The sequence below is a fragment of the Vanellus vanellus genome (genome assembly GCF_965231255.1).
Source record: "Vanellus vanellus genome assembly, chromosome: 5".
NCBI classification, from domain to species: Eukaryota; Metazoa; Chordata; class Aves; order Charadriiformes; family Charadriidae; genus Vanellus; species Vanellus vanellus.
In genome coordinates, this window is record NC_138910.1 from 81,255,388 (window position 1) to 81,281,485 (window position 26,098).

A 26,098-nucleotide genomic window follows, 5' to 3' on the forward strand; every position below is an offset into this window, starting at 1 on the left:
GGGTCTTTCAGATATATACTTAAAGTCTTTCTTTCTTGTCCTACAATTTATTAGATATATCATGAATAAGATAACCTGATTATGTTGGCAGTTTGTCCAGTAGTTCTAATGTAAGAAAGGACATGAAAAAGAAGGCACATAAATAAGTCTAATACTGTAATTTGGCTTTTAAATAGATGTGAAATATACTGTAAGAATGTTTTAAGGAACTTCTGCTGAGTACTATTACCAGGTTTCGTGCAACTTAAAAGGTGTTATCAAAAATGCAGATCATATTCTCTCTGTTCTGTGCTGTAAAGTATATGTACAAAGAATTTTTAAAGGAATTATTTAGCATTTTGGCATAAACTGGAATTAAATGTGCTTTGTGTTTACCGTAGCTCCAATTTTGCTCTATTTCATACTAACTCAACAGTCAAGACTGTTGTAAAATGTATCCATAGTAACTGAATGCAAAATGTTCTAAAATCATATACAAAAATATCAGATTAAGTAAATACTTAACTACAGCTTGCCTGAAAAGCAGCTCTCTAACCTGAGCATAGATCTCCAAGGTGTCCCTCTTCAACACATCTTGTGTTAAAAAATGAGAACTTCCCTTTGCTGAATTGGTTGACATAATTTTACAGCATCTAAAACATGTCCAAACATATCACTGTATTCCCAGGCACTTTCCTGAGAGAAAATTAGTGGAGCAGCGTTCACAAAGTGCTTTGAAGAGTCTTCTGATTGCTTCTGACAAGCACACCAGCCATTTAAAATAGCAGTGTCCTGCTGTATCATACGGGGCTGGAGACATACGTTGCACTTCAAATTAAAATGCTGCAGGGTGTTCCTATTTTCTCTCAGCAGCACTTTCTCTTCAGAAAATACTACTAGATTTACAAATATTTCTAACCTATTCAAAATCTAGATCTTCACAATGCTGTTTTATAAAATCAGTAATTTGTTTTCTCACTGGCACGGTTTCATTAAAGATTATTATTGATACCAGTTTCCAGGATCTTTTGAGCACTTAGAAATATTTGGAAATCTCTGGCCAATATTGCAAATAATTTTTAATATTTCGTTAAAGCTTTAATTTGTGCAACAAAAATAGAAAAATCTGTTCTTTTCTCTTGAATTTCTGTTAAATGTTTCAAAGCATTTGTGAGATTCTGACCAAGTTTCTTACATTGGAGCAATGTTACCACCTAGGTGACAGGGTTGGCTTTTGGCTTGAAGAACCAACTAAGATAATTTTTATTACTCTGGTTAAAAACGTACTTGATCTTTACTTGATATTGCTCTGTAGTAGCTCGGGATGGTGTTTTATAGGCTGTGGCTCTCGATAGCTCTGTAGCATTCTGTTCTGTAATACCACCCGACTGATTGTGTATTTGAAGCCACAGGCGAAGCTGTCCTGTTGCCAGTGATGTTTTCAGTCATTTTGCACCCAGACCGACGCAATTAAAATCAGTGGATGGATTCCCGTGAGCTTCAATGGGTTTTGAATGAGGCAGTTTGTGCTTCAGTGTTTAATTGTTCTGTGTTTGAGTAATTTCTGGGAGCGGAGAAATGTAATTCCCAGTAATCTATCCTGCTGAATAATGCTGGAGTTCAGCCTGGATGGGGGGATACGGGCAAAGAGGAGCCACTTAGAGAGCTGATGAGTCCCACAGGTCCCCCCAAAGGCCCCTCTTGCCCTCGGTTGGTCCAGTTCCTGGCAGTGGTCGCCTCTTACCTGGCAGGATCAAAGTGACTTGGTGACTGTAAACCTCTTCTCTTTAGTGTCCTTTTCTGTGCTGTTTATAAACTAACCACCGTGTGTCCCAGCCCAGAGTGTGGCTATCGGCATCTCCTCCTCCACCCAGTCCTTTAAAATTGATATTTTTTCCAATCTTTGGTCATTTTTTTATCCATGCGAAAACTCTCTCTAGTCACATAGCTGCTTAAGTTAAGAACTTGCAGTGAAGGACCTCTCCACGTATCTCTTGGAAATGAGGGTAGACTTTATTGTGCAGCTCTTTTGTACTCTTGACTCTTTCAAAAGACTCCAGAAGTATTTTGAGTCATCCCTACTCATCACAAAAACTATGTTGAATTTCCACAGTGTGTCATATTTGTCTGCATATCCCCTCCTTCTATTGTATAAAAGAGTTTCTGTTAATTTGTCTGGTAGAGTTGGCAAAGTCACTGGGCTGTAGTTTCCTCAGCTTATCCTGGACTGATTTACAAATTGTGATGTTAGCATTGCGTGACAGGTTTTGTGTGCCATACGTGCCTGTTCTCTGAGCTCTTAACTGTGGGTTAGCGTTGCAGCGCGGGAGCCTGCCCAAACTGAATAGAAATACAGAAAATTAATTTAGTTTTTCTGCTCTGACTTTCTTTTTTTCTGAGCATTCCTTTTATATCTTTTCCATAGATTCTGGCGGGCTTCCTGCTCCCACGGGGGCTGAGGAAAGATTTATTATTACTTTTTATGCCTTTTTTCAAACATTTCTGAAGATATTTTCTGGCCTTTTGTAGGTAACCATTCTGTTCTATTTTTGTTATTTGGACGTTTTCATCTTTTTAAAGGATGTCTTCTAAGTCTCCTATATTTCTTCCTATATTAGGAAGAAATTGTTGCCTGTGAGGGCAGTGAGCCCCTGGCGCGGGTTGCCCCGAGAAGCTGTGGCTGCCCCATCCCTGGAGGTGTTCAAGGCCGGGTTGGACGGGGCTTGGAGCAACCTGGGCTGGGGGGAGGTGGCCCTGCCCAGGGCAGGGGGGTGGAACTCAATGGTCTTTAAGGTCCCTTCCAACCCAAACTGTTCTATGATTCTTCTTTACCATGTTGGCTTTGGATTTTCTCAAGTCCTTTCGACAGGTGGTTTTGTATTGCTTTAAGTGTCTTGATCTTCTCCCAGCAGCAATTTAGCTTACTTAGCTGATGTGGGGACTTCCCACTCTGATTATTTTCTTCACCCCTCTCCGGAGCCATCTGGAGAAAGGATGGACCTCCTAAACTCTGCCTGAAGGTCTCCTCTGGTGGGTCCCAGCCTTTCCCTGTGTGGGTCCATTACTGGCTGTTCGATGCAGAGAGGGACAGACTCTCTGCCATAGCACGTCGCAGTCCCAGGACTGTAGGGCCACAACGCATCTTTAATGGCAGTGAAGGCCATGCTGGTCAGTGGCTACGCCAAGTGCTGGGCACATGGAGGACCCTGACCACTGAGGAGCACAGTGCAACTCCAACCGTGACTTCAGCGGGAAGGAGACAGCAGTGAGAGCACCGGTGCTGTGTTTAAGTGTGCACACATGTGGATGGCCCGAGGCAAACTTGCACCAAAAAGAAATTGTCCTGAGCATCAGATCAGGAAGGTAGGTGAGCTCTTCCACCTTTCCTTCCTCTTCCTCAGCAGTACGAGGTTTGCGTGTTTGTCAGACTTGTTCAGTTTTGTCCCCGTGGGTTGTTCAGCGTTCGCTGTGTGGGTGTTGGAATGACTGTCAGGGAATGTGTCAGCATCTCTGGGTTCGGCGCTGCAGCAACCCCTGATTACAGCTGCACTTTTCTCTGTTGTGTCTAGTGCAACGGAAAACAACCCACTTAAAAGTTTTTTCTCAAGTTGATAAGAAAAATAAACATTTAAGTGAGTTGCATGTTTCAGTTGCATAACAGAACATCTATATTTACATATCTGCTTACATAGATGCATACACTACACACACATGTATGTACGTATGTGTACAAACGTGACCATAGGAAGTTCCATCTCACCCCGAGGAGGGACTTCTCTCCTGTGGGGGCGGCAGAGCACTGGCACAGCTGCCCAGAGAGGGGGGGAGTCTCCCCCTCTGGAGCCATTCCAAACTGGAGGTGCCCCTGCTCTGGCGGGGGGTGGCACTGGGGGAGCTCCAGAGGGCCCTTCCAGCCCTGACCGTTCTGTGATATACATACAAATGGTTCATGAAGGGATTTAATAACCCACCGGCTTTCTGGAGGTGCTGTGTCTACACCGGCTTGCAACACAGAGGTTAGCACACACCTCCCTGTGTCCTTTTCTGTCCCCCGGCAGTCTGGAGTCACCCGTGCCGATGAGGGTGGTGGGGCTGGGTGAAGAGCTTCGGCCTGGGGTGCCACGGTGGGTGCCCCCTCCTCCCTGAATCGCCTCTGCCCTGCACCCGGCTGCCGTCGGGAGCTGCCCGTCGGCCTGCGCTGCTCTTCCCCAGGCTGGCACAGGCTGAACACTTAAGACCAGGGCGGAGGCTGTTATTGAGAACATAACTACTTACCCAATATATTTGGCTATTTTAAAATCATGATGGTGGACCAGGAGTTGAGGAGTTGTCTGGTAAATGTTGTGAGGTGTACGGGCGTGTGTATGCGCCGGGTTTGGTGAATTAGGTGGTCACATTATTGGCTCGGTGTTCCCTTTTCAGTCCGGATAAACAGCTTTCATACCACTGGTGCCCTCGTCTCTGCGTCCCACTCTCTTAATTGTATCTTCAGCTTGTATGGCTTTGTCTCGCCTTTGATACAAGCGAACCGGAGTGCTGTTTTCTTGTACGATTGCACAATGAGGCATTTTTTTACCTGGTGGTTACATAATTACTAAGCTAGCAGCGTCTGCGTTGATGTTTTTGAAGCCATTTACCAAATACCTTTTGTGTTGGAGCTATGAACTCCAAGGCCTATGGCAGGGGAGTTGGAACTCAATGATCTTCCCTTCCAACCCAAACATTCTGTGATTCTGTGGTTCTATGACTGGTTATAAGGCTGCCCTTTATGAATGGCTTTAAATATTGGACACTCCTGTAAGAGCCGCAGAATGGTCTGACGGTGACTTTCTAATTTGTATGATAATCCAACCACTCTGCACAGGATATTTAACAATTTCCTTTGAGGAGCTATGTAAACAATATAAAGTACCACTTTTCTTTCCCCCTGTTTGGTAAGAGGATTTTACGGAATGCGCGAGAGTTCAGGCACTAAACGCTTCTGTTTGTGCTAACATATATTGTTATAGAAAATAAACTTTTTCCAACCATTAGTTGTTTCTGGAAAGTTTTTTCAAACAAGTTGAGTGAGAGTTCCCAGGGGATACAAATACAGAAGTCATGTTTGTGCTGCCTACGCTGTAGGAAACTTTTGCATTGTGATGAGTCAACCTGAAATCAGGCAGCGGCAGCTGTGTTCCGCAGCCAGCCTTTGGCTTTGATTGCTTCAGTTCTGCCTGCAGTTCGAGGCCTGCTGCCCTTTTTCTGGATGTTTGGCTGTAATAAATGTACTGTTGGGCAGTAGATCATCCAAATGCAACCTGATATTCTCCCAAGATAAGAGGAAACCAAAAGTTTGTGTTCAAATTGGGTGCAACTCCAGAATATTGAAAAGGGTATGTTGCTGCTGCCCTTCTACCCAAGAGCAGCTGGTTGTATCCTAGCATTGTTTTCCCATTTGTTGGGGTTTTTTTTTCACCCTCGTAAGTGATAAGGCAGTTATATTAAGCAAACTTCACATTGGTACAGACTATATTTTCATTCCATCTAGGCTGTTTTGGGGAGTTTGAGTATAACTTGTTTTGTGTATTAGTAAGAAAGACCCATCAAAGACCCATGGCTTTGTACTGGTGTTCAAAGGAACCGGGATATTCAGGCCGATGGAAGAACCCTCGTAGGAGAGAAGAGGGAATCAGTAAAGCCTAAAATATCTTACAGCATAATTACCGCAGCTTATTTAGGAAGCAGAGGTATGTAGAGGCTATATATAACTATGCATTTTATGTGTGTGTGTATTTATGTAGACAGATATAGATAGATATTTGTGCATATATATACACACACATATACATGCTATATACACAGATGTGATATATCTATATCTCTAGTCAGTCATTTCATAAACTGGGAACCAACCCCGCAAAAACAAACCAAAAAAGGAGCAGTAGGTAGGAGGATAGCCTGAGTGCCAGTGCTGGAAGAGCAGATTGGGAAAGTGCAGAGGATCGGGTCAGGGAAGCGAGGGGGTCATGAGGATCGAGGTGTAGGTTATATCTGCTGCTGGGACTTGCACCCCGTGAGCGATGTGACTGCAGGTGTCCGAGACCCTTCCTTGGTCTGCCCTAGGAAAAGCGCATTCTGACCTTCTGCTCTTAAAAAATACCCTGGCCTAGACTAGCTCGTCCACAACTTAACCCAACCTCAAATCTAAATTACCAACTTTCCTAATTTTTTTGGCCACGCGTTGTAGGAACCGTGGCACGTACACAGAGCTCAGAGCCGGTTCCCCTCACTAATGCTCGTCACTTTGCTTGTTTGCATGCTGAGGGGCTGTGCTTGTGTCAGGATGGCGCAGAGTTATTACAGTAATTGAAGTAAATCACCAGTTCTTCAAACAAATCTAGTAGCTAAATTTACAGCTTAGTTGGGAAAGGAATGTTCTGAGCACATTTCAAAGTAACAACAAAAGCTTTTAATTTATCTAACAGTTGTATTTAACCCCGGTCTGGTTACTGCCCCTATGGAAGCTCCTTAATTTGCATTGAGTTTTATATTTTCTGAGATTAGGCTCTGTCATAAATATTCATTGCTCTTCATAGCAACAAATGTCAGCAGACCTGCCACTCCTAACCTGAATGTTTTGGAACATTAACACCCTATTGAATTCCTGAGAGCAATGAAGAATATTTCATAGCTCAGGAAAGAATCTGGAAACGATGCCCGTGCTGTTGCTTGCACCAAGCAACCAGGCAACCTGTCTATATTTTTTTCAAAAATCTTTGAGTGAATTAAAGTAGTTAGTATGATCTTTGCTCTTAGAGCTGTTTGGGCTGAGGAAAACACCTTTTCGGGGTTTTGTGGGTTGTCTTTCAACAGAGATTTGTAAAATTGAAAAATTGTAGAAACTGCATTTGTAAATGGTGAGTCACTGGTGTCTGAGAAACTGTAGGTGCTGGTAGTTGATGAGAAAATACGTGTATTTGTTGTACTCGTCCCAATGACTCACTGTTTCCCAACTGAAGCTGTGGCTTCTCATCTCTCCTTTGGTTTTCTTGACAGTAGGTGTTACAGCTATTGTTTTTCTGCAATGCCGTGCCGTTAGGAAATAATGTACAATGGAGGTGTAACCAAAGAGGTGGGTCCCAGGCACCTAATGTTAGGGAAAAACAGGATTCTTCTTGGTCTTCAGCTATTGCTCAGAATTAATTTGCTTTGTGAAGAGTAAAAATTGTAGATCAAATTCTCAAGTACAGACTCTAAAATTGGAAGAACTGTGTAATTCTGAAGATGAGAGCAATTAAAAACTGGCTGAATTTTAATACTACAGTGTGCAAGGTCATGTACCGAGGGACTAATAGGACTTTATGTTATAAATTAGGAGTTCTTCAATCAGAAATAATGTTGGAAAATAAAGACACGAGCGTATTAGTAGGATGTAAAATGTCTGTGAGTCATCGATCTAATAAAGCCATGACAATGCCAAATGCTCTTTGTCAAAGTATTTTCACTACCGACAAAGAAGAGTTTGTGACATTGCATAAAAAATAAGGGAGGCCTCCTTTGGAAAAGCTCCAAATGAAATGAGGATGAGGAAGAGCTAAACAAGGTCTTAATCGGATAGGAAAAATAATGAATGCTGAGTGTATTATATGGAAGGGCCCTAAAAATAATGTGGTACTTCATCTAACATCTGACAAAACAGAAGTTTCAATGGCCCATGTTGCAGTCCTGACGGTTCGAAGTTGTTGGTGCGTTGCAACATCAAATCTACTCTCTGCATAAGGCAAATTTTGGTGATTATTAAGTAAACTGGCTGGAATCAACCAGAACTGGTAAGTTCTTATGACAAATGATATAACTACATTGCAGCATTCTTCGTGATCAGCACTTCGATATTCCTTTGAAGATGTTTGCTCGCATTGTTCTGTTGTTCTTTGTTGTTTTAAATCAGTACATTTCTGAACGATACTTATTTTCCAATTATCTCTGTCCTCACGGTTTGCAATTGTTTTAGTGCAATCTTCCTGCGTTGCCAAAATATTCCATACCTGTAATTTTACTCTTGGTTTGAGTCAGGAATAAAAGTACTTCACGGAGATGATGATAATAAGGTTGGGTTTTTTCCTTTTGTTAAAATTAGCCATTTTATATTGATGTGTTTTCAGTCTTAAGATGTAAACCAATGTTTTTTTATTCTCAACTGCACATTTTTAGGCTTTGATCGTAATAAAATATAACTACGTGAAAATGCAGGCAATATGTTTTAGCCACACAGTCTTATTTCTGAGAATTGCTGCTAATAAGTACATTTGCTGTCAAAATCCAGAGTCTATTTGAAAAATCATTGTTTAGACTTGCCTGTTATAGGCAATGTAATGTAAAGTTGGTAATCTTCTGGTTTGCTTTTTTTTGGTAATGACTCTCTGGGTTTTAACTGCCGCTATTTACATTACAACAGTACTTCTGTGCATTCCAGTTTCACAAAAGAGTGGTTCTCAAAAATTCTTTGAAAAATAAACCATCCTATTTTTGTATAATGTTTTACTATCAGTGCTTGAATATCTTCTTTGTTAAAGGGAAGTGGACACATTTTCTCCCAGTAATTCAAAAGCACAGGTCAGTCTCACCTAAAGTTTTCCATGAAAAATATATCAAAGAGAAATGGAAACAAGAAGGATGCCATCTTAATTTCTTCCTTCTGGATAACGAGTGAAGGTGCGAAAACAATCTTTTTGTGCATATATAATGAAGTGTCTGTTGTGACATCACAATTAAATATCTATTGTAACAAAAACTTGGGGGGCAGGGGAGAGAATCCAATTTTTCACCCAGAAGAATTTACTTTTATGAAATTTTGTAAAATGGACTTTTTTCTTGCTTTGAATTCCAAGCGTGCTTTTATTTTTTCTGTAAATATAATGGGGGAAAATGACATTTTTCTCTAACTTTATTTCTTTCCATTTCTTTCTTTCCCCCAAAATTTAGAGATAGAACCATAGAAAGCAGAAGCTCTATAAAGTGGTGATGGGGAGTATACATGTTCCTTCCCCCCTGGGTAATTGATTAATTTATTTATTTTATTTTACAGACTGATAAAATCCAAAAAATTATGAGTCATGGGTTATTTCTTTTATTCTCTGGCCAATCACTAAGCAATACTATAACTCTTTCACACCTGAAAAATAAGCCAGAATACAAAAATGCTGCACTGGGAATGCCAAACTTTTTATGCGTTCCACCACCAAGCTACCACGTAGATCTGCACCAGATTCATGTGTCAGTTATGCACAGGTGCACTATATCTGGCAAACAAATCAGATGGAAAGAAGGGAAAGTGGTGGAGGTTGTCCTGTTCCTGTTGTAATGATTCTAAAGACATATTTGTTGAAATTACTTGTCACTCATTTGTGCTGGTTATTGCTTAGAAGTGGTGAGCCTGTTTATAAGGAGGCTCAAAGGATCAAGGTTTCTGAGCAGCATCATAAAAACTGTGTAAAAAGTACATAGTCACTTGTTTCTAAAGCAATAGAAAGTGGACTGGATTGGCAGAATACATATAAAATAATAGTAGGTGTTTTGCAGGGGTTAAGTTTGCAAATTGGAAGTATCTAAACCTGTAGAGAGTTACAACTCTTATGCCCTTCTGTACTAAGACTTTATTCCAAATTGTGAAAGCAAGCAGAATAATCACTTCTTGTAGAGATACTGTGTGCGTATTCAATGCTGACATTCCTCTTAAATAATCATTTTAATATAAAACCTGGCATATATCACTTAGAAGCATCTTGAATGATTTATCAAAATACTGTTTGAAACGCTATCAGGTCAAGTTGTTTTGTTCTCGTTCCCTATTTCAATACCGCTTTGCTTTGACTTTTTGAGAGAAGTATAAACATTTCCCAGCTTTTGCGGTGTTGAAAGACTGCCGATACGGCCTTGTGTGTGTAGTTCTTTAGCTTCCTCTGAGCGGGAATGAGCCAATAGAGATTCAGAAAGATATTCAAAACGTCATAATCCGTTACCTTTTTCAGATGTGAAATTTGCTGAATAAAAGTGAAGGTTATTATTTCCATGAACCTGATACTGGAGTTGTAAAAAGCACTCTTGTGACTTAAGAACATTAGTCCCATTGACTTGAATAACATTTCTAGTCCTAAAATCCTTATTGCTTCCCAAATCCCGTTTTAAGAAGTAGATTTGCAGAAATCACAGGTTGCCTTAAGTGTGTTGAAGTCAGTGGAACAGACAATTTATATCAGCTGAGAATCCGTCCAGAGGCATCTAAATATAGGTTTAAAAGCTTAGCTTTAGACTGCTATTTTTTGAAATGCTGTTCCACTTTCTTCCTGGTTTATTATAAAGATGTAAACTGTTTCCCACACTTTGAGATTACAAATATTTTCATCATGCAGAATGACCTGTTTTCTTCAAATAGTAACTCTGGCTGTGTTTAATAAATCATATTCCAGAAGACTTACTACTTTGGCACTACATTATTAAAATATTGCCAATATTTTAATAAGAAACTACTACTACATATCTTCCCTTTAGGCTTTTTAGACTATTTGCTGCTCAGAGAAGATGCAGAAAAGATGTATTCTGTGGATTTCTTATTGTACGAATGCTTTTCCAGCATATATAATGGGTCAAACTTGTCTGAAAAATCGCCTTATTTATTTTTGTCTAAAGACAGCAGTGGCATTTTTTGGCCATATCTCCACTAAGGGACACTCTGGGAGAAGACACAGCCAGAACTCCTTGTATTGCTGTGAACATACACCAGTACTGCTTCTACCGTCTAGGATAATCCCGGTATTCCTCAAACTGCAATTAGTGGTTCTTACCTGGCGGTGCTTGTGCTGGGTGATTTTAATGGGTCAAATGGGCAAAGGGAAGCCAGGGCAGAAATCAGAGCCCTGTGCATAGGCCTGTTTCATACACTAAATGGTTTTGTATTTATTTATCGCTTTTCTTTAAAACTTCCTTTTAACAGGTGCAAAAGTGATTTATTTTTTCAGAAGAGTTTATGTTTGACTGGTAGGGTTAAACTTCAGATAAAGACTTCACAGCACAAAGTGGTGGGAGGGGAGAACATTTATCACCGTGGAGAATCCTCCTAGCCCACCTTCCGTTCATTTTGTTCTTAATTAAACCAGAACCCTGAGCTCCCCCCAGAACAACTGGGAGCTGCATACACAAAGAGTTCACTCTGACTGTTATTAATGGGATCTAATTTGGTTATGCTCAGACTCTGTGCTCCGCTTTCTCAGGTATGGTTTTTTTATGGTACGTGAGGAAATTGCTCGTTATACTCGGAACACCTTAAGTCAATATCCTTTTAATTTTACTTGGTTAAAAAAAAAAAAATAAATCTACAGAGTAGAAACGCCTGCACACAATTCCAACTGCAAGAGGAATTGAATAGAGAGAAGACGACTGCTGGAATGCGTTGAGAACAGGATGGGGATTTTACCGGCGGTGACCATCGGAGACTTTTTCTTTTTCCCAGCTGGAATAGGAGACTTCTAGCAGCGCGTCTTTCTCAGCTGCGGTACTGGTGCCGCCTTGGCTTGCAGGTAACACACGTCCCCTCGAGTGTCTGTGTGCCCTGCGCTGTGTGTCACTCTCCTGTGTTAGCGTTGAGCGATGGCTCAACCCGGTGCGCTGGGACGGAGTGCTTCTGTCGTTGAATAGGTTGTTGGATGAAGGATGGATGGGTCTGGACTAAACACATGTAGAATGATATACTTAGTTGTTGCCATCCTGAGCCGTATCGAAGCGTAGAAGCTGTACCTGTGGGCTGTGGCCCTTTGTCCCTCCACACAAGAGGCTGTACCTGTGAGCTGTGTTCTTGCAGCGCATCACACATTCCCTAAAGGCCGGCGAGCAGCCAGCGCCTAACCTGCGACCCGCTCTGGGGTGGGCACGAGCTGACCTTGTGCCACCCTTTCCCTCACGCCGTGGAAGGCTGCCTGTGCCGCGGGGCGTTTCATCTATGTCATCGGCAAAATACAAATAATCACGCAAACCTTGGTGACTCTCAACTCAACTGCTTATGTTCTCACACGTATAAAATGTGATTGACGCTTACTTTTGAAAAACTGCAGAGTACATATGTCTGAATAAATCACAATGGCCATTGGTTCTTTATCACAATTACATTTTCCTGCAGTTGGTCAGTGAGTTCTTTTATGAACTATTAATATTTGTATTTCCTATTGAAATACATTTGTTGATTATATTCAATGGTTATATCCAGTATTTATGCCTTGTAGCCACCTTTTTAGCACGTATGGCTTTTCCGTGCTTCTCCCATTCCAGTGTCCCCAGTGGACTGGTTCAGCTGAAGCTCACGGGCTCCGCGTTGCAGCTCCCTTCCCATCCTTGGATTGTGAAACACATCTTGCCCATATTTGCCGTGCTTCGTAACGGAATATCATCTTTCTGCCTACCTTGAGCAGTTCTCTAATACCTGAAGAAGAAGATCACATTGTGGCCCTGCAGTTGCTTTGGTTTTTCCTTCTGACGCGATGTCTCTTGGATGGCAGCCTCGCACGGGCCGCCTCTCCGGCGCCCGGTCCCCAGAGTGCGGCGTGTGTCACGTGGGGTTGATTTGCTGGTGCTGTTCTCTCCAGCCCCGCTGGCACAGCCCCTGCAGCCAAACACCTCATTAACAGCATGGTAAAGCAGCTATCTTGGAGAGCCGGTCAGTAGAGGTCTTCCAGGTCTTATAAACTACACTTCTACAATTGCAACTTCTGGATTTCACCTGTGAAGAAATCAACCGTTCTTCTGAGGGGGCGTAACTATCGCTATATACAGATATTTCATGTGCGACGACGGGGGTTGTCCTTCTGCTTCTTTGTTTTCGGAGGTGCTCCTTGCCATCTCTCGCTACTTCCATCCTTCTTCCTCAATTAGTAAGTAGGTAGTTATTGGGTCATGACATTTTTCATCTCAAATTCATCCTTGTCTTTTTCTCTTTATTTCTCTGGCTTTCCCTTTCAAAATAATCCTGGGTTTGATATGTGATCACGCTGTCTGTAGGCCGTGTTTCAGTAGAAATAGGAATCAAAAGGACTACTAAATAAGAAACTTGTGTTGAGAGTAAAATTCTTTTACTCTTGTTTTTTGGGTTAGCTGATTCAGTTAACTTCTAGTCATCAGATATTCATTAACACCGTTTGAACTTGGTTCATCTCTGTTAATTATTCAGCATCTTCAGTTAGGTCTTCCTGCTCTCTGGCAAAGTAAATGGGAAAACGGGGCCAAATCTGCATTTTCAGTCTAACAGGCTAAAACTGGGTCTGTCTTTAATTTATGTTCATTCATTCCGTGCAAAGCTAGCACAGAAAAGTGTAAGGCATGTGCTGAATTCTTTAGAGATTTGAATAATATATTGTATATCCTGATGAAACATAGGTTATTTTTAGTCAACTTTTCATCGTGGGAAACTTAGAGCCTGTTCCTCCTCAGTCTTCGAGACGGTGGAGGCCCAGATCCCCAGTCCCAGTCGTTTTATATTAAATTGCTATGTTCAGGTGGGTCAGTACTGCGGTGTTTACAAATCAGGTGTTTACTTCCCACTGTATTATTACGCTATGAACAGAATATAAGTTGTCAAATGCATTACTTACCAAATCCCAAATCTTTTAAGCAAAACAGCGAGGTGCCCTTTGTGGCAGTGAATGGCACAGTCGGTCTCGCTGTGGGTTTGAATTTCGATAACTGCAATGGGCTCTGCGTTCCTAATTGTTACACCGGGGTATTTTTCCCAGAACGTGGAGCAATTTTTATTGCCGTTATGTCACCTGGGTTACTGATATATTGTGTTTCTTTGTCCAAATGCAGACATCTTAGAGCAAAATCGTTGATCTCCTCAGAGCCAGGTATAGTTTACTGGATGTGAGTTGGGCTGCCAGTTTCAGCGGCTGTGAGGGTGTATTTACCCCATGACTCTCGTGGGCCGGAGATCTTCTTTCCCTCAAGGAATATTAATTCTGAAATTCACTGACAGAATAGCTGTATGTTTGCTGTGACTTGGACTTTGAATGTTTTTAACTAGATATTCTTTGAAATTTTGCAAACATGGATTTCATATGTTCAATTTCTCCATTGAAATCGGTATTTTAGGATAGATGCGAGGTTAAGAAACACACATTCCTTTCTGGAAAAGGGACAGTAGTTTCGTTAAGGCCAATTAATCCTGCAAGTGGACACACATTTTCTTGTATCTTCCAGATAGCATTCCTCCAGGTTTTTCTGAGATAAACAGCATGAAATAGAAAATTCCAATATGTGAAGCGATAATTTTCAGTTTTCTGTGTCGAGTGATCCTTCAAGTAGTGATTTGTAAGCCAAATGGGACATTTCGGGTCATGCTGTGAATGTATGCATTAGGGATTATTTGGCTCCAGCGTTCAGGAAAGTGGCCTTAAGGTGCCATCTGGAAGTGCCACACATGCCCTTTCCTGGTGGCCGCAGCGCTGAGCCCGGCCCAGCCCCTTTGCCGGGGCTATGGGGTGGTGGGAGCAAAAACCCAAAACCAGGGATCTACAAAGAATACCTGGTTATGTGCCATGGGGTATATCGTAAGAAAATCTGTGCACGAGGTGAGACGGACTTCATGTAATTTATCCCAGAAAGCAAAAACGTACATTAACCTTGTTTTTAACCATGCAAAGCCAGTTGTTAGGAAAAGGGTAGAGGAGTCCAGAAAGTGGATGCAAAATAAAAAAAGGAAAAAAAGGTGTTTAAAAAAAAAAGGGGGGGATAAAAAATTTATTTGCAAAGTCTTGATAATTTCCAGGAGCTTTGCACTGGCTAATGAGATTTGCTCTGCATTCCGTTTATTTACGTAATCAGTTAAGCAGAGGTGGAGCTGAACTGAAATTTAGAATGCCCTTCCCCAGGGATTTGAAAGCTGTGCTGGGAAAGAAATTTGTGTGTGAACGAAGGTCAAAGCTGTGAAGATTTCACCTTTCTCTACAATCAGTTGAGCAAACCTTTCCAGTTGTGGGGCGATTATAACTGTGTCCTGAACTAGGGGATTCATTTTAGAGATCTGATCCATTTCCACCATAAATAAACCTGATGGGCATTTAGGATCCTATGTGGAAGGCAATACTTTAAGTTAGTAGTATGTTTTTAAAATCCTTACCTTTTGCACACAAACACTTTTTCCTTAAATCGGGCGTCCATGTGTTTTTACTGTGGCCAAGTCATGGAAGAGCTTGGGTTCCAGCTTCTGTGTGGAGGACTCTTGTCTCTGGTGGTTTTTATTTTAGGCCCTTAATACAGGATTAGGTAAAGTGTCACAAGTCTTTGGTGCCGTAGATGCGTTTAGACACTTTCTGCACCGGCAGTTCCATCTTTTGGGCATTGAAATTGATTTTTCTCATCTTAGCATCTGAAGATGGAGAGTGCCCTTGCCCATCACCTGTGGCTCGAAGAGCAGAGGATGTGGAGTCAGCAGATTTTCGGGCACCAGAAATGGCAGCGTCAGGAGCATTAACACAAGTAGACTGTGTTGAGGTAGTTCTCCCCGACTATATTGTGAAACCAAACCATTTTGGTATGCAAAGGCTGATGGAGGCTGCCTTGTAGTCGAGAACGTTGAATCCAGATGAGTATGTTGACTGGTTTTCCCCTGTGCTGAACCCACGTAACGTTGCGCACAGCCCTGTGTTTTGCTCTGCAGGATTCCCAGTCTCTGTGCGGCCAAGGCAGCGGTGTGCCTTGCGGATGGTCTGCTCCTGGCTTCTCTTTGCGGTAACAGAGAAAGTCTGGAGGAAGCAAGACTTTCCCTTGGTTGATGAGGAACAAGTTAGAGATCAGTTAGATAAACTGGATACCCACAAGTCCATGGGGCCCGATGGGATGCACCCTCGAGTGCTGAGGGAGCCGGGGGAAGTCATTGCTGGGCCGCTCTCCATCATCTTTGAAAGGTCCTGGAGAAGAGGTGAGGTGCCTGAGGACTGGAGGAAAGCCAACGTCACTCCAGTCTTCAAAAAGGGCAAGAAGGATGACCTGGGAAACTACAGGCCGGTCAGCTTCACCTCCATCCCTGGAAAGACGATGGAACAGCTTGTTCTGGGTGTCATCTCAAAGCACCTGGAAGAAAAGAAGGTTATCAGAAGTAGTCAACACGGATTCACCAAGGGGAAGTCGTATGACTGATCTGATAGCCTTCTACGATGGAATGACTGGATGGATGGGTGGGTGAGGGGAGGGCAGTGGATGTTGGCTACCTTGACTTCGGCAAGGCTTTCCGCACTGTCTCCCACATCATCCTCACAGGCAAGCTTAGGAAGTGTGGGTTAGATGAATGGACAGTGGGGTGGATTGAGAACTGGCTGACAGATAGAGCTGAGAGTGTTGTGGTTAGTGGTGCAGAGCCTGGTTGGAGGTCAGTAACGAGTGGTGTCCCTCAGGGGTCAGTACTGGGTCCAGTCCTGTTCCATATATTCATCAATGACCTGGATGAGGGGACAGTGTCCCATCAGCAAGTTTGCTGATGACACAAAACTGGGAGGAGTGGCTGACACACCAGAAGGCTGTGCCACCATTCAGCGTGACCTGGACAGGCTGGAGAGTTGGGCGGAGAGGAACTTCAGGAAGTTCAACCAGGGGCAAGTGTGGGGTCCTGCACCTTGGGAGGAGTAACCCCCTGCACCAGTACAGGTTGGGGGTGACCTCCTGCAGAGCAGCTCTGTGAAAGGGACCTGGGAGTCCCAGGGACAACAGGATGCCCGTGAGCAGCAATGTGCCCTGGTGGCCAAGGCGGCCAATGGCATGCTGGGGGGCATCAAGCAGAGTGTGGCCAGCAGGGCAAGGGAGGTCATCCTCCCCCTCCGCTCTGCCCTGGGGAGGGCTGTGGAGCAATGTGTCCAGTTCGGGGCTCCCCGGGTCAAGAAGGACAGGGAACTGCTGGAGAGGGCCCAGCAAAGGGCTACGGAGATGCTGAGGGGACTGGAGCATCTCTCTGCTGAGGAGGGGCTGAGGGCCGTGGGGCTGTTCAGTCTGGAGAGGAGAAGGCTGAGGGGGGATCTCATCAACGCTTATCAGTCCTTCAAGGGAGGGGGCCGGGGGTGGGAACAGTCTTGTTCCAGTGGTGCCCAGTGACAGGACAAGAGGGAATGAACGGGCACAAACTGGAGCACAGGAAGTTCCATCTCAGCCTGAGGAGGGACTTCTCTCCTGTGGGGGCGGCAGAGCACTGGCACAGCTGCCCAGAGAGGGGGGGAGTCTCCCCCTCTGGAGCCATTCCAAACCCGCCTGGAGGTGTCCTGTGCCACTGCTGGAGGTGCTCCTGCTCTGGTGGGGGGTGGCACTGGGGGAGCTCCAGAGGGCCCTTCCAGCCCCGACCAGTCTGGGATTGTGTGTAGTAACGAGACCATGTAACAGTAACGAAGCAGCACGCTGCCATGACTGGCCGAGGGCTGCTGGGGTTATTCAGTCTTCAGAGGTTTGATTGCGTTAGGGGTCATCCTGCGGTTTCTGCTTTATTTGCTGATTTGTGGATTGGTACGAGAGATTGTAAAATCCTGAAGTTCTCCAATATAATTAAAAGTTGAAATGGGTATTATTTTTGATAGTTGAAGAAGAAATAGACATTGGTATAAATATTATGTACATTATTTTGGATTTTTTCTCTGTTATATATTTCAGTCACATGTAGCAATATTTTGTATCCTCAGAATCAATTTTTAGACATACTCTGTTATTTTGAAGCCTGGATTATATAGAGATTCAACACTTTATGACAGATTAATTTCTACTTTCAGTCCTTCGCTTTACGCCGTACATGTTTAGTATTCTAGAAATAATATAAATTATCTTGAGAGTTACTGAAAACTGAGTTCTCTTTGTAATCCATGAAGTGATGTATAAGTAAATAGCTCTTTGTGTTGTATCATGGAACGCTTTAGCCCTGGTTCAGATGTAATTACTCTGCAACAGGTAAACTATTAACATTTAGTATTAATTTTACAATGTAACTTCTAGACTGATTCATTAATTAATTTAAAGTTACATTGTGATGTTTGAAATACTAAAACTGGAGGAGACTCCTGGATGTGACATTTTAACAACTTTGAAATAAAGGTTACTGTGTACAACAAAAGTTTGAGAAAATGTTATTTGAAATGAATAGAGCAGATAATCCCGTAATGCAACGTTTTTGCCTTTATTTGCTTTTTATTTCTGTGGAAAATAATGGTATCTGTCTATCATAAACTCAGATGAAACTGTAATTCTGTATGTTGTTGCACCAGGGAATAGAGCGTGTAACCGTTGTAACTTTCTCAGTCCTCTCTTTGTAGAAGTATGACCAGCAAAAAGCCTGCATTAATTCTGTAGCACTATTGCGTTGCCTCCTTCATTGTATTTATTGTGTAAATCTGGTTGTGTCTGACACAATTGCTTTTCAGTTGTGATTTTTTACCTACTAGAGATACTTCTGTTATTTATGAATACAGTTCTTCTGTATTCATCTGTATTCATTCTTCTGTATTCATCTACAGATGTGGGAATAATTCAGATGTGATTAGAAGTTTGTGATTGAGGGTTTGGATAAACCTTCATGTAATCACCATCTCCTCTCTGTCGGAAAGCTGACCAGGATTTTGATGAGAATACCACGATTTCATTAAAATAATTCATGGCCATTAACTCATTTGTTTCACCAGAAACTGTAAATGCAAGGCATTTGCCTCTTTGCAATGTGTAGATTAGTTAGCTTCGACATAAGGCAGCAAAGACAAACATGCAAGAACATGAGGAAGCTATATCAGGCAATATATGCGATTACCATATATTGGTTATATGTTATAATTAATACAGCTGAACTGTATGATGTGAGTTATAATTTATGGAGTGTGAATGTTTTAAAACTATTGTGAGCAATGTTAATTTTTCACCAAGTATTCCGTAATCTCTCTAAGTTACTCTCCGTGCTGGTTTTTAGGCGTCTGTAGTTTTTTGAGAACCATGTTCCATTATTGTAATTAAAAAAAGATTCACCTTATCCTGAACCTACCGTGAGGTCCACTTCAATAGCCGAGAATCAGAGCTTCTCCATGGAATTCCTGCAGCTACTTGTGGATGGAAGCATAGATCCAAATGCAGTATGGATAAAGATTTATGTGACGTCTTTGGCTGCAGGTTTTATTAGCACATTAATTATATTACATTACATCATTTAAGCAATGAATATTTAACTCAGCATTACTCATAATTGCACCTTTCCTGTCCCACCTTTATAAAATGACCCCGCATAAAAAAATATAATGAATCTTTTCATAAGAAAAATATAAGTAATTACATGAAAGAGATAAAAATATCACAAGCTAATGAAAAATCTCTTATACTATTCCATTGGGCACATTTGGCAGTGTGCTTTATCTTTTGATATAGTACCAGCTCACTGAAATTAATCTGCCCCCATATAAATGTTACAGTTTCTGAACCTACGTGTCCGACTGTAGAAATTACACAAAGCAATGTTTAAAAGTTGCCTTTTATGATGAATTTACAGTAGAACAAACCAAACCTTTTAAAGTAAAAGTCTTGTTCAAAGGTAGAGTACAGTATGAAATACGCACGTTATTACTCACTGGATTGTAACTGAGATTACCATTCATTTCGTCTTTGAAGAGTTTCAGAGTTTTGCATTTCAAAATATGTAATTCTGTCTATGTACAAGCAGTTACCGTACACGGAAATCACAGCGAAACACCGCTGCTCAGGTTCCAGTTCCAGTTAGCGGGAATTTTCGGTCTTGTGCGCTTTGACATGGGCACGGGGAGCCGTCATTACTAGAAGCTTCTATCGACTTTAATGCAGAATGATAAAGCCAGAAGTAGTACTGCCGGTGAGAGAAAACTTTGTACAAACTATTAAAGATGTACGTCGCGTTTCCTGGGGATTTTAATTGTGAAAGCGTTGTACAACGCGATGCTTCTCTGCGTACGGTTAATATTATAACTGAAAAACTTCTAACATCTGCGGATGTAAAGAACGGAAAGGTGTTTCCTGGGCGGTGGAACCGGTGCGTGGTGTGCGCAGGCGTGAAACCCGCCCGTAGGGGCTGTGAGGGGAACTGTGGCGATATTTAACTGCATTTTGCATCGGAGAGCGTGTGCGCTGCTTGACTGTCTAACGTGTGGTCTTCAAAGCGGTCCATCTGATCTGTTTTGAGCAAAAATACTTTGGTTTCCAAAACCGAAACTGGTAAATTGTGGATAAGTAAGTGTAATTGGTTTTTGAAAACTCTGAGTCCAGTCTTGCAAACGCTTCGGGAGTGCCCGCATCAGTGTAAAGAATTCTCATAAAGTTAATGAGATTCTGTATGATGCTAAGAGTGTCCCTAGTCATCAAGTTTGCAATTAGAAATGTAATTAATTACTCCGTTGAGTTCAATTAAGTTAAAAATTTGTACACGATATTTACACCTCGTATCTAAATGTCAGAAGTCTGAACTAGATTAACAAATCAAGTAAGGCACAATGCTGCAAGTTTTAGGAGGAGTAAGTTGGACCAAACCTCACCGTGTGTCGGGATGTGTGTGTTATTTAAAGGGGAAGGGAGTGCAAGTGGCGGATCTGCGCGTACGGGAGCTGACCCGGGTGTAAGTGGGCTGACCCGCGTGTGTTGCAGGTTTGTTCATTAAGCTCAGCTTTTGTCTGGGTGTGTAAAATCTCCATCAGCTTTTGCAAGACACTTCCAAAGAGAAGTACAGTGTGGTTAGAGCACCGGAGGGGTTAAAACTATTTCTCACTATTATTTTAATGGGGATTATCATATAAAATGGAATCATTTGGGGGCAAGTGTGAGACATTTACTTTGTCCAGGTGACTTCATTGTCTTTCTTCCGTGTCCTCCTCTGTTCTGCTGCTGGAATGCTTCTTGCCTGAATGGCTCCATCCGTACTAAGGACTTGCGTACTAAGGACTTACTATTAAGAGAGAAATTATTTTCATTAGTCCTTCTGGTTTTGTAGCGAGAATACTCTAAGATGCAGTGAGAAGCAGGTTGGGAACTGGGGAGCGCAAATCAAGATTTCTGTTACTAAAACGGGGGTTGCGTAGAGTATAAAGTCATTTTCTGTTTAAGACCCTGTGCGCTCGACCTGGGCTGCTCACAGCCGTACTGATAAATCCTGGTTTGGAACAGGGTCAGACTTAACTCCGCCACGCTCTGGGCTTAAACTATAATATCTGAGTCTGTGCTTTGTAGTCGAAAATCTGTTGTTACTTTTTCAGTTCCTTGTGGTTTAGGTGCTGAGCCCCTCGGGGCTGTGTGGGCAGCTGCCAGTCATCTTAGCAAACAAGCAAAAAGTATCTGTCGCTTTCCCGTCTCAAAGATGTCTGTGAACATTAGTCAAGTAGGTTGGAAAGTATATTGGAATAGTTGTGGCACAGGAAAAAGAAATATATAAAGAAACTATATACCACAGTGTGCTTGAGTGAGTACGAAATAGGTGAACTAACAAAAAGCATTAAAAAGCAAAGTTATCATCAATTAATCTGTGTTCGGGTGACTGTCAGCAGAGAAAGATGAAATGATTGTGAAAATAAACTGTGACTGTTTCTAGATATTTCCGAAACACCAAATGATGAGCAGAAATAACCTATTTGCTAGGTTTCAAAGACGCCTTAGGAAACTGAGATTGTGCAAAATGGGACAAAAAAAGAAGAGGAATGAACAAGTAGAAAGGTGAACATTTAGAATAACATTTTAGAACGCCGTAAAGGTTAAAACAGACATACAGTAACGCAGAAGGCACTGGAGAGATCAGTAATACAGGAGTATGTCCTGCAGTGGTATTACCAGTGGTGCCACAGTACTGGTAACATCCATTTCAGAGGACTTCGGGTCTGGCATTGCACTTCCCAAAACTGTCGTGTCAATGCGTTGTATTTATTACATTATCTAGCTTAAATATTCTGTGTTTGAAAATACGGCAAATTACGTTAGATGAAAGATGACAGCCTAAATATGAAAGACTGCACCTTCTATCAAAAGGAATTATTCATTTGGTTCAGTGGTGAACCATTTCCCTAAAAGGCCTGGGTGTATTTTAACAACTTCTCTGCACAGAACGCTCATTTCTGTGAAGTACAGCAGCACATCTGATGCCTGATCTTAATCTGTGACCCTAACGTTCATTCCTTGAAGTTATGCTGAAACAGTAGGTCAAAGCGTCTAATTAAAGAAATATAATACAGTATACAAATTCTTGAACTTGAGAGCTGAATATTTGTTTGTCTAAATGTTTGGGGTTTTTTTCTTATTTTACTAACGTGTCTAGGAAAACTTGCTTCACTTTGCTACTGAATAATGGCATTGATATTTTTGTGATTTTTTTTCCCTATTTTAGAAAACTAAAAGTGAAGTTTGCTGGGAATAGATATGCAGCAGTGCTGTCTACCTAGCCTCATCGCAACCACGTTTTCCCTTTATTTACATGTTAAAACAGGTCTATGGTTTTTAGCCATAGCATCTTTGGTAATCGGTTTTACTTCTGATACAAATTGCGGAGGTAGAATGATTGATGGTTTAGATCACATCATTAAGAATATGCTAATTTTTTGGATTAGGATCAACTCCCATTACCTTAGAAGGCTTCTGAACCAACTGTTGCAGTTAATGAGAAATTACTTAATTATTTTTGTCCTCTTTTTTTTTTTAACTACCACCGTCACCAAAATACGGTGTTTAGAGCCCATTGGTGTACGAGGGCTTAAGGAGACGTTCTGCAGTAGAGGTAATGCCCCGTTCCAACTTTGCTCGGGGAAACAGGGGCAGCAGGGAACGGAGGCGCGTTGCAGCGGATGCAGCGCAGGGCGGCCGGCGTGCCCTTGGGGGGGAATTGCTCGGGGTGCAGCAGGAGCCCGCAGCGCCTGAGGAGCTCTGTCCCGCGCTGGGGACCCGCAGCCCCTCTGCCCTCTCGCGCCCCTCGCACGGCGGCAGCGCTCGGGTCCCTGGGAGACTTGCTGCCTAAAAACGCCTCGTTTGGTGCAGAACGTTCGTTAAAAGGCCTGGAAGCATATAATCGTCATAATTCATTTCTTTTCAAAATGAAGGAAATCTTCATGGAATATTTATAAAGCCATTTGGTTTAAATTTAATAGTCTCTTAAAATAAAAAATAAGAGTATTGAGTGCACTATTTGAAATCATTTACTAACTTTAAAATGTCAACCATTATAAAAAATCGAGATCGCTATATTCAAATGAGGAAATCGTTCTTATTCTCCAATGTCACAGCAATTTTGAACACAACTGCCCAACCTGAATTTCATACAAACGCGGAGCTCTAACGTTTTGGGAAAGGCCCGACATAAGCAAATAGTACACAAGTATCATGTAGTAGATTAGCTGTAGAAAAATCTTAATTTTTTTTGCAACGTGAGCAAAGTTGTACGCGACACAACTGCAGAACATGCGCTGCGTGTTTGGTCCTTCAGCTGCTGCTCACAAGTTGCTCAGCAATTTTCCTCTCGTGTTGAAAAGATCCTTGCTGCTTTGGGATTGCTTCTCTGAGTCAGCGCTTCTGCTGTCCGATGCGTTAGGTGTAGGTTTTGTGTATTTTTTTTAAAAGTTCGCCTGTATTCCAAATGGGTAGGTTTTAAGTGCTTTGACCAGTCAGTGCCCGTACGCTGTGGTCTGTGCCTTTGTCAGTTTAAGTTATCCTTGAGTCACCCAGTTTTTCTCATAGCACAAGTTCAGAGATAAACCTGAGAGGTTTATCCCATTGACTTCAGTAAATGAAGAATTTAATCATGGAATTTTTAGCAATTTCTCACTTTTCCTCTTATTTCACTGTTTCGGTCACCCGAGCCCGAGCAGTACGAGTGCCTTTTGTGGTGTTATGTAGTGATCAGTCAGAGACGTAAATCCAGATTATTCCTCATTTAAAGCCCTTTATTACATGAGTCGTGGTTGATACTAACTTTTGGTTCACTTTCTTATGATACGTTCTTGTTTGACTCTCTCTTTTCTAACGCTGTGAAGAAGGATGAGCTGCTTTGGTGGATCTTGCTGTCATTTGCCCGCGGTCTTTTGCAGCAGAGGCTGTGTGAAGCCTTTCTCGTCCCCAGAGGAGCTGCTGCCCGAGCAGGGGCTCTCAGGGGACACCCACCGGCAAAGGACGACCCATTGCTCCCATCCACAGGCGGTGCCGCGGGTCCCACTGTCTCCCTGCTGTGCTCCGGTGCTGGGAGAGGGATTATTACAATTGCTTATAATTATAACATGGGTCAATTGCCTTGAACAGCCATGCAAAATTATACCGAGATTTTACGTTTGGTTTTATACTAAAGTAATTGTTGCTCGCCTTTTAGTTCAAGAACTTTAGCTCGTGTTTGGAAGATGGAGTGCATTGCTCTCATTTGCATCAGCATCAGTCCGATGTAATTCTTTTTGCAATAACGGTATCGTTGGAGCTTGAGTTTTATCTAAACAAAACTTGACCGACATTATGCAGGCAAAAATTTCATCTTAGATGTCTCCTAATCTGTTACAGGTCAATGCACAAACTGACTCAACTGGAGAGACTTGATCTGGGCAATAATGAATTCTCTGAGCTGGTAAGAAATGCACCTTTTTTTTTTTAATAGAAAGCCCGGGTGGTTTTGGTGCTCTGTGTACGGGGCAGTAAACTTTTACTGAAAAGGCATTATTGTGTTGTGGCCACATGCTGCGGTCACGTTTCCTTGTAGAACAGAAGATCGATCGTAGTTCATGAGGTGGATGTTGATATACAATATGCTTCATCTACATGGGGCTTCTGCGGCTCAGATCGAGGTCACAGATGATTCTCGCTCTGAGCCGGTTGCTGCTGCTGCAGTAATTCAATGTGGGCCGAATTGTTCATCTCACTACAAATACTTGTGTCAATGGTGTGTTCGTTTCTTAATATCTATCGTTATATCCCCCAAATATTAGCAATTGCTATTAGCAGGAGTACATTCCGGACTCCAAAAGCAGTTTCTCTCCCTAACTCACCTCTAAGATGAGAATTAGGTTCCCTGAGATGTAATGGCTTTCGGGAATTTTCTCTCGTCCCGGTAGAGAAAATAGTCACGTTGCTGTTCACTTGAGGTAGATTTCCACTACGTCTGTCTGTAGGAACCGACACTTCTCAGGAACAGTATGAGGGTGTTTAAACTGTGTTTTACAATGGGTCTGTTTTTAAGGAGAGCTCACTGACTTCATCCTGCAGGAACGGTAAATATGTTAAGAGAAGCAAAACTTAGAAAAACTGCCGCCTCATCGTTTTTGAGACCTGTCGCTGCTAGGGCTTTTCGGGGGGGGGCTGTGCTTTTGTAGGGCAACAAATTAATGCTGTGACACTCACGATTGCACTGATGGCGAATTAAAGGTGTGCGTGTGCCTTATCCACCACCAGATTGTCCAGTGGGGGTTAAACCCTGTGAGCTGAACCGCCTTTGCTCCAGAGCCGGAGAAGAACAATCTGTAAAAATAGTGCTGCTGAGTCAGGGCTTACAATTTTCCGAGGGTGATATTTCCCGTAGCTTTAATTAAAATTAAGTCCATTTCACTTTAAACAAATTTTGAAACGTCACCTAGTAGTAGCAAGCCATAGCAAAGAGTCTATATCTGGTTTATAGACAATGCGCTATTTTCTACCGTTATGGTTAAAAGCCTGTTAATGTTTACTAATTTATAGTGCAGTCTAGGAGAAGACAGATGGGTTTAACTCAGATTTTTAATTAAAACTAGTAATCTTTTGCATGGATAAATAGAATAAAATTTTCAGGAGTGGTATTTGGAGTTTTGATCAAAAGAAATATATATATATATATATATATATATATATATATATATATATATATATATATGTACTTCCTGAATTCAGAATGTGTCTCTTTGGGGGTGGGTTGGTTTTGTAGTCTTTGTTTTAAAAATGACTTCGACATCGTTCTGTGTTTTTGCATTGTAGCACACTGTCCCCTAAGAATGATAAATCAGGAGTCCGGTGGCCCCATACTGCTATTAGGACCAGAATCCCCGAGTTGACTCATTTTTCAAAAATGTATGAACTAGAATCCAATGCCAGAAGCAAAATGGGCCGAGAGGCGAAGGCAGAGCGTGAATCTGCAGAAATGTCATAG

The 26,098-nt window shown here is 42.1% G+C and overlaps 1 protein-coding gene across 5 annotated transcripts in view; it reads left to right on the forward strand.

Moving 5' to 3' along the window:
- LRRC7 (leucine rich repeat containing 7) overlaps positions 1–26,098 on the forward strand; it is a gene marked incomplete at its 3' end in the record, with an annotated part of 104,731 nt that overhangs the window by 12,948 nt on the left and 65,685 nt on the right. For all 5 annotated transcript variants that reach the window (XM_082484308.1, XM_082484310.1, XM_082484311.1 and 2 more), the window contains exon 6: positions 24,487–24,550. In XM_082484308.1, the coding sequence (XP_082340434.1) occupies positions 24,487–24,550 (64 nt within the window). The remainder of the gene's footprint in view (positions 1–24,486; positions 24,551–26,098) is intronic.